The sequence below is a fragment of the Lonchura striata genome, chromosome 31, assembly GCF_050655825.1.
Source record: "Lonchura striata isolate lonStrDom1 chromosome 31, ASM5065582v1, whole genome shotgun sequence".
NCBI classification, from domain to species: domain Eukaryota; kingdom Metazoa; phylum Chordata; class Aves; order Passeriformes; family Estrildidae; genus Lonchura; species Lonchura striata.
In genome coordinates, this window is record NC_140733.1 from 6,989,834 (window position 1) to 7,000,578 (window position 10,745).

Below are 10,745 nucleotides of genomic sequence, written 5' to 3' on the forward strand. Positions count from 1 at the left end.
TTTTCTACAAAAACCCCACATTTTTATTGCCCCCCCCCCTTCCCTGCAGCATTTCAGGGCCCCCCGCCCCAAATGAGTTTTTTGGGGGGGGCTCAGGGCGGGGGCCCGGGGGGGGCGGGGCGGGGCCGCCGGGACCCCCACCAGGCTCGGAGGGTCTCGCGCCAGCCCCCCGCCCCCGGCGGGGCCCCCCCGACGCTGCGGGGCCGCGGCAGCACCTGGGGGGGGAGGGGGGGGTTTGTCACCGGGGGGGTCCGCGGGGTCACCGACCCCCCCCAAATGTCACCGACCCCCCCCCAAATGTCATCGACCCCTCCCCGATGTCACCGACCCCCCCAATGTGTCACCGACCCCTCCCCAAATGTCACCGACCCCCCCCAAATGTCATCGACCCCCCCCCAAATGTCACCGACCCCCCCCGGGGTCCCCAATGTCCCCAGAGTGTCCCCAATAACCCCTGCCACCCCCATGTCCCCAAATCCCCCCCAAGTGTCCCCAAGGTCCCCTTCACCCCAATAACTTCTGTGACCTCTGTGACCCCAATGCCCCCAATCCCCCCAGGTGTCCCCGATGTCCCCAATGTCCCCTGTACCCCAATCCCCCCGGTGTCCCCACTGTCCCCAGAGTGTCCCCAGTGTCCCCTGTACCCCAATAACCCCTGCCACCCCAATGTCCCCTGTCCCCAAATGTCCTGTCCCCAATGTCCCCACTGTCCATGGTACACCGATGTCCCCGATGTCCCCAATCCCCCCCGGTGTCCCCAACCCCCCCAGGTGTCCCCAATTCCCCCCGATGTCCCCAATTCCCCCCAGGTGCCCCCAATCCCCCCAGGTGTCCCCAATCCCCCCAACCCCCCCGGTGTCCCCAATCCCCCCAATTCCCCCCAGGTGCCCCCAATCCCCCCCGGTGTCCCCAATCCCCCCCGATGTCCCCAATCCCCCCAGGTGTCCCCAATTGCCCCAATCCCCCCAATTTCCCCCGGTGTCCCCAATCCCCCCAATCCCCCCAGGTGTCCCCAACCCCCCCAGTGCCCCCGGTGTCCCCGTGTCCCACCTGGAGCTGGAACTCGTCGCTCATCCGCCGCAGCCGCCGCCCGTAGCGCTGCGCCGCCCAGAGCACGGGCGGGGCGGAGCGGGAGCGGCCGCGGGCCGGGGGGGGGTCCCCGGGGCCGGCCCCGCCCGGGGGGTCCCCGGCGCCCCCCGCCCCCCCCCGCTCCGACAGCAGCCGGGGCCGCGCCTCTGCGGGGGGAGGGGCGTCAGGGACCCCCGGAACGGGGGGGGGGGCAGCCCCGGCCCCCCCGGGGGGGTTTGGGGTCCCCCCGGGGGGGGGGTTTGGGGGGGGGGGGTCTCTAACCTGGGGAGGGGGTCCCGGGCTGGCTGGGGGAGGGGGAGCCCCCCCAGGGCGAGGGGGGAGGGGAGCCGCGGTCCTCGGGGGTCTCGTCCAGCCGGAGCATCCGCGGGGAGGGGGCTGGGGGGGCGGGGGGCTGAGAGCCGGGGACCCCCGAGACCCCAAATTCACCAGAACTCCCCCCCGGGACCCCAAATTCAGCCCCCGAGACCCCAAATTCACCAGAATTACCCCCGAGACCCCAAATTCACCAGAACTCCCCCCCGAGACCCCAAATTCACCAGAATTACCCCCGAGACCCCAAATTCACCAGAACTCCCCCCCGAGACCCCAAATTCACCAGAACTCCCCCCCGAGACCCCAAATTCACCAGAATTTCCCCCCGAGACCCCAAATTCACCAGAACTCCCCCCGAGACCCCAAATTCACCAGAACTCCCCCCCGGGACCCCAAATTCAGCCCCCGAGACCCCAAATTCACCAGAATTACCCCCCGAGACCCCAAATTCACCAGAATTACCCCCCCCAGGACCCCAAATTCACCAGAATTCCCCCCCGGGACCCCAAATTCAGCCCCAGAGAGCCCAAGCCCCCCCCAAAAACCCCAAATTCACCCCAAATCCCCCCCGGCGCAGCCCCGAACCCCAAAGCCGCCCCCCCCCATTGGGGTCCCCGATAATTAGCGCACCCACCCCCGCCCAATTAACGACCCCAAGCTCCGCCCCCCGTGACCTTTGGTACCCGGAAGTGCCCCTCCCCCACCCGGCACCCCAAAACCGCCCCCCAACCCCCCCCCGAACTCGCGGCACCCCAAAACTGCCGGGGTCCCCCCCGAACAGGAATCTCCCCCAATGGGGGCACCCCAAAACCGCCCCTCCCCCAATGGGATCCCCAAAACCGCCCCTCCCCCACCCGGGACACCCCAAAACCGCCCCTCCCCCACCGGGGATCCCCAAAACCTCCCTCCCCGCCCCCAACCCGCGTGTCCGCCCCTCCCCCCGCGCCCCCCCAGCCTCTCCCCCCCCGGGGGTCCCCCCCGGCCCCTCCCCCCCCTTTGGGGACCCCCAAATCCGCCCCTCCCCCCCCCAACCTCGGCTCTGCCGCGCTCGGCCCGGCCGCGTCACCCGCTGATTGACAGCGCCGCCGGCCAATCAGCGCCGGGGCTCCCCCTTGCGTCACAGCCGCGGCCCCGCCCCCGGCGCTGCCCGCGAGTGGGCGTGGCCTCGCGTGCCCGCGGCCAAGATGGCGGCGGCGGGAAAAGGGGGCGGAGCCACCGAGCGGCTCGGGGGGGGGAAACAAGAAACGGCCGAAATTGAACCCAAAAAAAATCGCCTTTGCCCCAAAACCGCCCCGCGACCTCCCCAAAATCACCCCTAAAATCCGCCCTGAGCTTCAAGTCGCCCCTGACCCCAAAAAGTGCCCCCGAACGACGTCCCAATGGTCACAGACCCCCCCCCCGGGACCCCCAAATGGACCCGACCGCCCCGGAGCCCCAAAACCCCCAGAAATCCCTCAAAACTCCCAGAAATCCCTCAAAAACCTCTGAAATCCCTCAAAACCCCCAGAAATCCCTCAAAACTCCCAGAAATCCCTCAAAACCCCCTGAAATCCCTCAAAATCCCCAGAAATCCCTCAAAACCCCCAGAAATCCCTCAAAACCCCCTGAAATCCCTCAAAACTCCCAGAAATCCCTCAAAACCCCCTGAAATCCCTCAAAACTCCCTGAAATCCCTCAAAACTCCCAGAAATCCCTCAAAACCCCCTGAAATCCCTCAAAACCCCCAGAAATCCTTCAAAAACCCCTCAAAACGCCCCAAAACCCCTCAAAACCCCCAGAAATCCCTCAAAACCCCCTGAAATCCCTCAAAACGCCCAGAAATCCCTCAAAACACCCCAAAAGCCCTCAAAAACCCCTCAAATCCCCCAAATCCCCCCCAAATCCCTCAAAACCCCCTGAAATCCCCGAAATCCCCCCGAAATCCCTCAACCCCCCCAAAATTCCCTCAAAACTCCCCCAAATCCCTGAAAACCGCCCAAAATCCCTCAAATCCCCCCAAAATCGCTCCCTGACCCCCGAACCCCCCCCGGCCCCTCAATGGTCCGGCCCCCCCCGGCCCCCCCCGCGGCCGCTGCCTCATGGAAACGCCCTGGGGCTGCACTGGGACCCTCCCAGTATGGACTGGGACCCTCCCAGTATGGATTGGGACCCTCCCAGTTTGGATTGGGACCCCCCAGTTTGGATTGGGACCCTCCCAGTATGGACTGGGACCCTCCCAGTATGGACTGGGACCCTCCCAGTATGGATTGGGACCCTCCCAGTTTGGATTGGGACCCTCCCAGTATGGACTGGGACCCTCCCAGTATGGATTGGGACCCCCCAGTTTGGATTTGGACCCTCCCAGTATGGATTGGCACCCTCCCAGTTTGGATTGGGACCCTCCCAGTATGGATTGGGACCCTCCCAGTTTGGATTGGGACCCTCCCAGTATGGACTGGGACCCTCCCAGTATGGATTGGGACCCTCCCAGTATGGATTGGCACCCTCCCAGTTTGGACTGGGACCCTCCCAGTATGGATTGGGACCCTCCCAGTATGGACTGGGACCCTCCCAGTATGGATTGGGACCCTCCCAGTTTGGACTGGGACCCTCCCAGTATGGATTGGCACCCTCCCAGTTTGGACTGGGACCCGCCCAGTATGGATTGGCACCCTCCCAGTTTGGACTGGGACCCGCCCAGTATCGACTGGGAGTGACCGCGACGCCCTTGGCCCGGCTGGGGGGAGGGGCGGTGAGGGGACAGCGGTGACACCAGTACAGACACCAGTGACACCAGTATAACCAGTGCAGACCCCAGTGACACCAGTATGACCAGTGAAGACACCAGTACAGACCCCAGTGACACCAGTATAACCAGTACAGACACCAGTGACACCAGTATGACCAGTACAGACCCCAGTGACACCAGTATGACCAGTACAGGCACCAGTGCAGACCCCAGTGACACCAGTATGACCAGTACAGACCCCAGTACAGACCCCAGTATAACCAGTGCAGACACCAGTACAGCCAGAAGCAGTGTCCCCAGTGTCCCCAGTGCCCCCCAGTCCATCCCAGTTTGTCCCAGTTTGTCCCAGATTGTCCCAGTTTGTCCCAGTCCATCCCAGTTTGTCCCAGTCCATCCCAGTCCATCCCAGTCCATCCCAGTCCATCCCAGTTTGTCCCAGTTTGTCCCAGTCCATCCCAGTTTGTCCCAGTCCATCCCAGTCCATCCCAGTCCATCCCAGTCCATCCCAGTTTGTCCCAGTTTGTCCCAGTCCATCCCAGTTTGTCCCAGTTTGTCCCAGTCCATCCCAGTTTGTCCCAGTCCATCCCAGTCCATCCCAGTCCATCCCAGTTTGTCCCAGTTTGTCCCAGTCCATCCCAGTTTGTCCTAGTCCATCCCAGTTTGTCCCAGTCCATCCCAGTCCATCCCAGTTTGTCCCAGTTTGTCCCAGTCCATCCCAGTCCATCCCAGTCCCGTGGGATGGGGGGGGGGGAATGGGGGGGTCACGTGACCCGGCGATGCTCTCGGGCCGCTATAAAGAGCCGGCACCGGATCGGGACCGGACCGGACCGGACCGGACCGGGACCGGGACCGGACATCGGCACAACCCGGACTGGAGCCGGAGCAGGAGCGGATCAAAGCCCGGGACTGGATCACGGAGCGGAGCCGGGCTAGGGACCAGAACCGGCCCCGGGGGTGGATTTGAGCAGGACCGGAGCCTGACCCGGATCCGGCCCGAACCGACCCGACCCGACCCGGATCAAAGCCTGGAACCGGAGCAGTGACGGGATCCGCATTAGGAACCAGAACCGGGCCGGGCTCGGCTCAAAGCCCGGCGCTGGATTAGAGCCGAACCGGAGCCGGGACAGGCACGGGCGTAAGACCCGGAGCCGGATCCGGGCGGGGGCGGTCCCGGGGGGTCCCGGGGGGTCCCGGGGGGTCCCGGGGGTGTCCCGGGGGGTCCCGGGGGGTCCAGGGGGGTCCCGGGGTGTCCCGGGGGTTCGGGGGTCCCGGGGGGTCCGGGATGAGCGGGAGGTCCCCCCGGGGGTCGCCGCCGCGGCCCCGCCCCCCCCGGCGGGCCCCGCGGGCCGGGGGGGTCCCGGGGGGGTCCCGGGGGTCGCCGGTGCCCCCGGGGAAGCTGCAGCTCCTCGAGCGCTTCTTCACCCCCCCGGGACCCCCCCCGGGCATCCCGCCGTCCTCCCCGTCCGCCTCGCCCTGCTCCTCCTCCTCCTCCGCCCCCTCCTCCTCCTCCTCCTCCTCCTCCGGGGGGGGCTCGGGGCGCCGCGGGGCCGCCCCCCGGCCCGGGGACCCCGGCGTGGGGCGGGGGTCGCGGCTGCGGGGCCGGGGGCTGAGCCGCAGCCACGAGGGGCTGGGCCCCCGGGACCCCCCCCCGGCGCCCCCCGCCCGCCGCGCCGCGCCCGGGGGCGGCCCCGGGGACCCGCGGGGCGGGCGGGGGTCCCGGGCGGGCTCCCCCCGCCGCTGCCGCTCGCTGGAGGCGCTGGGGGGGCGCCGGGGGGGGCCCCGGTTCTCCCGGTTCCTGGACGAGCTGACCCGCAGCGTGCTGAGCCCCGCCGAGCTCCGCGCGCTCGGCTGCGGCCGCGACCCCCGGGACCCGCACCGGGACCCCCGGGACCAGCACCGGGACCCCCGGGACCCGCACCGGGACCCCCGGGACCCGCACCGCGACCCCCGGGACCTGCGGGACCAGCTCCGGGACCCGCACCGGGACCCGCACCGGGACCCCCGGGACCCGCACCGGGACCCCTGGGAGCAGCACCGGGACCCCCGGGACCCGCACCGGGACCCCCGGGACCCGCACCGGGATCCCTGGGAGCAGCACCGGGACCCCTGGAACCCGCATCGGGACCCCCGGGACCCCCGGGACCAGCACCGGGACCTGCGGGACCCGCACCGGGACCTGCGGGACCTCCGGGACCCCAACCGGGAGACCCCCCGGGAACCCCTCTGGGACCTACCCCGGGACCCCCGGAACCGGCACCGGGACCCCCCCCGGGACCGGTCAAGCTCGGGGGGCCCCCCCGGGATGGAGGAGGAGGAGGAGGAGGAGGAGGGACAGGTAGAGACACACCTGGGGGGGGGACACACCTGGGGGGACACACCTGGGGGGACACACCTGTGTCACCTGTGGGGGGGTCCCACCTGTGCCCCCCGGTGACCGCGCTGTCCCCGCAGGTGCCGGGAGCGGCCGCCGGAGCGAGGGGGTGAGTGCGGCTGCGGGGCGGTTTTGGGGTAAATCTGGGGGATTTGGGGTCACTTTGGGGGTTTTGGGTTCAGTTTTGTGGTTTTGGGTTAAATTTGGGGGGTTTTGGGTTCAGTTTTGGGGTCCTCTTCCCCCCCAGGGCCCCCCCGGTGCGGGCGGAGCTGAACGAGCTGCGGGAGCGGATGGACAGGTGAGGGGGGAGGGGGATTGTCTGTTCCCAGTCCCTCCCAGTGCTCCCAGTTTGGCTCCCAGCCCCTCCCAGTGCTCCCAGTTTGGCCCCGGTCTGTTCCCAGTCCCTCCCAGTGCTCCCAGTTTGGCCCCGGTCTGTTCCCAGTCCCTCCCAGTGCTCCCAGTTTGGCTCCCAGTCCCTCCCAGTTTGGCTCCCAGTCCCTCCCAGTGCTCCCAGTTTCCCCGCAGGCTCCGGGCCGATTTCGATCTCTCCCAGCTCCGGACGCTGCGGCTGGAGCGGCGTCTGCGGGGGCTGGTGAGGGGGGACGGGGGTTTGGGGGATTTGGGGGATTTTGGGGATTTTGGGGGGACTTTTGGGATTTTGGGGGGTCCGGGATGAGCTTGGGCGGGTTTGGGGGTCCCGGGTTGGATTTTGGGGCAGTTTTGGGTCCCGGGCTGATTTTGGGGTGAATTTTTGTGGTTTTGGGGTCCCGGGCCGATTTTGGGGACACGGTGGGGGAGGGGCACTGGGCGGGGCTGGGGGGACCTGAACGGGGGGAGGGGACAATGGGGGGGGTGGCACGGTGGGGGAGGGGGTGACACCCCCCGGTGACCCCGCGGTGACCCCGCGGTGACCCCATGACCCCGCGGTGACCCCGGTGTCCCCTCCCCCCCAGGTGGCCGCGTTGGGCGGGGCCGAGGATGAGGAGGAGGAGGGGGGGGAGGGGCCGCTGCTGCCCCCCCCCGCCTTCAGGGACCCCCCGGGGGGGGCGGGGCCCTGAGCGCCCCCACCCCCACCCCCCGCCCATCCCCCACCCCTCAATAAAGCGCTGAGACCCCTCCCCCACCCCCGCCAGGCCGAGTCCTTCGGAGCGCCCCAAAATAACCAAAAACTGACCCAAAAATGCCCCAAAGCTCCCCAGAACCGCCCCAGGAACCCCAAATTCCCCCAAAGCTCCCCAGAACCGCCCCAGGAACCCCAAATTCCCCCAAAGCTCCCCAGAACCGCCCCAGGAACCCCAAATTCCCCCAAAGCTCCCCAAAACCGCCCCAGGAACCCCAAATTCCCCCAAAGCTCCCCAAACCCCCCCCATCCCCCAGCCCCATTTTGGGGTCTCTCCACATGAGGCACCCCCACGTGTCCAGCGGCTTTATTGGCTCCGGCCACGACCCCGCGACCCCCCGGTCATTTGGGGTCAGTCTGTCGGTCACTCAGGGTGGTCACTCAGGGTCAGTGGTCACTCAGGGTCAGTCTGTCGGTCACTCAGGGTGGTCACTCAGGGTGGTCACTCAGGGTCAGTCTGTCGGTCACTCAGGGTGGTCACTCAGGGTCAGTGGTCACTCAGGGTCAGTCTGTCGGTCACTCAGGGTGGTCACTCAGGGTCAGTGGTCACTCTGGTGGTCAGTGGTCAGTCGGGGGGGCAGAGCCGCGCCCCCAGCTCGTCCAGCAGCCAGTCCAGGCCGGGCAGGAGGTCGCGCCCCGTGAAGGCCGAGCAGCCCTGCAGGCGCCAGCGGTGGCTGCGGATCGAGTCCAGCTCCAGGGCCTGGGGTGGGGGCAGGGGTCAGAGGTCATGGCGGGGTCACGGCGGGGTCACGGGGTCAGCCACGCCCCCCACGGGCTGGGGGATTTGGGGCTGACCCAGATTTTGGGGGGTCCCAGGGTTGGGGGTCCCTGGTGGGGGGGTCCCTTGGGAGGTTTTTGGGGTCCCTCCCAGGGGTTTTTGGGGGGGTTTTTGGGGGGGTTTTGGGGTCCCTCTCGGGGTTTTTTGGGGGGGTTTTTGGGGGGGGTTTTGGGGTCCCTCCCGGGGGTTTTTGAGGTCCCTCCCGGGTGGTTTAGGGGGGTTTTTGGGGGGATTTTCAGGGTTACCTCCCGGATGTCGGCGGCCGGCAGCGCCCCCGGCAGGTCCTGCTTGTTGGCGAACACCAGCAGGGCGGCCCCGGCCAGGCGCTGGGGGGGCAGCGGGGTCAGCCCCTGTCCCCGTGTCCCCCCCGTGTTCCTGTGTCCCCCCCGTGTCCCCGTGTCCCTGTGTCCCGTGTCCATGTCCCTGTCCCCGTGTCCCCGTCCCCGTGTCCCGTGTCACCTCCTCGCGGAGCAGGGCTCGCAGCTCGCGGGCGCACAGCCGCAGGCGCTGGGGGTCACCCCGTGTCCCTGTCCCCATGTCCCGTGTCCCCCCCGTGTCCCCGTGTCCCCCCCGTGTCCCCGTGTCCCGTGTCCGTGTCCCGTGTCACCTCCTCGCGGAGCAGGGCTCGCAGCTCGTGGGCGCACAGCCGCAGGCGCTGCCGGTCGCTGCTGTCGACCACCCAGAGCAGCGCGTCCGTGCTCTCGAAGTAATTGCGCCAGTAGGAGCGGAGGGAGCGCTGCCCGCCCACGTCCCACACGTGCAGCTGGAACCTGGGGTCACGAGGGGGTCAGGGGTCACACGGGGGTCACAGGGGTCACACAGGGGTCAGCGCTGCCCGCCCACGTCCCACACGTGCAGCTGGAACCTGCCAGGGGTCACGCGGGGGTCAGGGGTCACACAGGGGTCACACAGGGGTCAGCGCTGCCCGCCCACGTCCCACACGTGCAGCTGGAACCTGGGGTCACATGGGGGTCAGGGGTCACACGGGGGTCACAGGGGTCACACAGGGGTCAGCGCTGCCCGCCCACGTCCCACACGTGCAGCTGGAACCTGCCAGGGGTCACGCGGGGGTCAGGGGTCACACGGGGGTCAGTGTGGGGTCACAGGTCACAGGCGGGCACAGGGGTCATGGGGGGGTCACAGGGGTCATCAGGTTGAGCAGCATAGCCCCTCCCCCACCCAATAGTCCTTCCCCACGGCCCCTCCCCCATCGCACAGCCCCTCCCCACAGCCCCTCCCCCATCGCACAGCCCCTCCCCACAGCCCCTCCCCCATCCCACAGCCCCTCCCCACAGCCCCTCCCCACAGCCCCTCCCCCACCCGCGGTGCTCCAGGGTTTTGATGTTGAAGCCCAGGGTGGGGGAGGTGCCCCCCACGTCCTCCCCGTTCAGCCGCTTCAGCAGCGTCGTCTTCCCGGCGTTGTCCAATCCCCTGCGAGGGGCGGGGCCTCAGGACACGCCCTGCCCGGGACCCCGCCCCTCCACCCGGGACACGCCCCCAATGGCCAACAACAGCCACACCCACACCGCCCATAGCCCCGCCCATAGCCACACCCACCGACCCCACCCCCCTGAGCCCCGCCCCCACGGCCACACCCTGAGACCCCCACACCCTCCTAAGCCCCGCCCCCATATGCCACACCCTGACCACACCCTCAGAGACCCCTCCCCCACCACGCCCCACACCTAAGCCCCGCCCCCACGGGCCACACCCTCAGAGACCCCTCCCCACCCTGCCCCGCCCTCCTAAGCCCCTCCCCTCACCTGCCCCACCCTCCTAAGCCCCGCCCCCATGTGCCCCACCCTGACCACACCCTGAGACCCCCACACCCTCCTAAGCCCCGCCCCCATGTGCCACACCCCCTGAGACCCCTCCCCCACCGACCCCACCCTCCTAAGCCCCGCCCCCATGTGCCACACCCCCTGAGACCCCTCCCCCACCGACCCCTCCCTCCTAAGCCCCGCCCCCGGGAACCCGCAGGCCCCGCCCCTCGGCCCGGCCCCGCCCCTCGGCCCGGCCCCGCCCCTCGCCCCGGCCCCGCCCCTCGGCCCGGCCCCGCCCCTCGGCCCGGCCCCGCCCCCGGCCCCGCCCCCGGCCCCGCCCACAGCACGAGCAGCCGCAGCTCTCGCTCCTTCTCGCGGAGCTTCTTCAGGATGGTCAGCAGCCCCATGGCGGCGCGGCCCCGCCCCCCCGCGCGCGCGCGGCTCGCTCATTGGCCGAGCCCCGCCCCGAGCCCCGCCCCCCCGCGCGCGCCGCTTCCGCCGCCGGCCCCGCCGCGCGGCGCCCCCTGGCGGCCCGGAGGAGCCGCGCGCTGATTGGCCGGCGGGGCGCCGCTCCCGGCAGACGG

The 10,745-nt window shown here is 69.4% G+C and overlaps 3 protein-coding genes across 3 annotated transcripts; 1 reads left to right on the plus strand and 2 right to left on the minus strand.

Moving 5' to 3' along the window:
• On the minus strand, positions 1 to 3,121 carry LOC146764841 (uncharacterized). Its single transcript, XM_085563619.1, has 4 exons — positions 2,434 to 3,121; positions 1,351 to 1,464; positions 1,051 to 1,235; positions 1 to 215 (listed from the first exon to the last, which is right to left on the minus strand). The coding sequence occupies exons 2-4, from the start codon at positions 1,448 to 1,450 to the stop codon at positions 93 to 95; spliced, it is 408 nt and encodes a 135-aa protein (XP_085419745.1). The 5' UTR covers positions 1,451 to 1,464; positions 2,434 to 3,121; the 3' UTR covers positions 1 to 92.
• Positions 3,122 to 4,905: 1,784 nt separating this feature from the next.
• Positions 4,906 to 7,955, plus strand: LOC146764842 (uncharacterized). The gene is made up of 6 exons (XM_085563650.1): positions 4,906 to 5,168; positions 5,747 to 6,464; positions 6,581 to 6,609; positions 6,748 to 6,798; positions 7,026 to 7,092; positions 7,454 to 7,955. Exons 1-6 carry the CDS (start codon positions 4,906 to 4,908, stop codon positions 7,556 to 7,558), a joined length of 1,233 nt encoding a protein of 410 aa, XP_085419776.1. The 3' UTR covers positions 7,559 to 7,955.
• LOC146764843 (ADP-ribosylation factor-like protein 2) lies at positions 7,912 to 10,654 on the minus strand. The gene is made up of 5 exons (XM_085563618.1): positions 10,504 to 10,654; positions 9,719 to 9,829; positions 9,006 to 9,168; positions 8,644 to 8,724; positions 7,912 to 8,320 (listed from the first exon to the last, which is right to left on the minus strand). The coding sequence occupies exons 1-5, from the start codon at positions 10,566 to 10,568 to the stop codon at positions 8,186 to 8,188; spliced, it is 555 nt and encodes a 184-aa protein (XP_085419744.1). The 5' UTR covers positions 10,569 to 10,654; the 3' UTR covers positions 7,912 to 8,185.
• Positions 10,655 to 10,745: the final 91 nt, after the last annotated feature.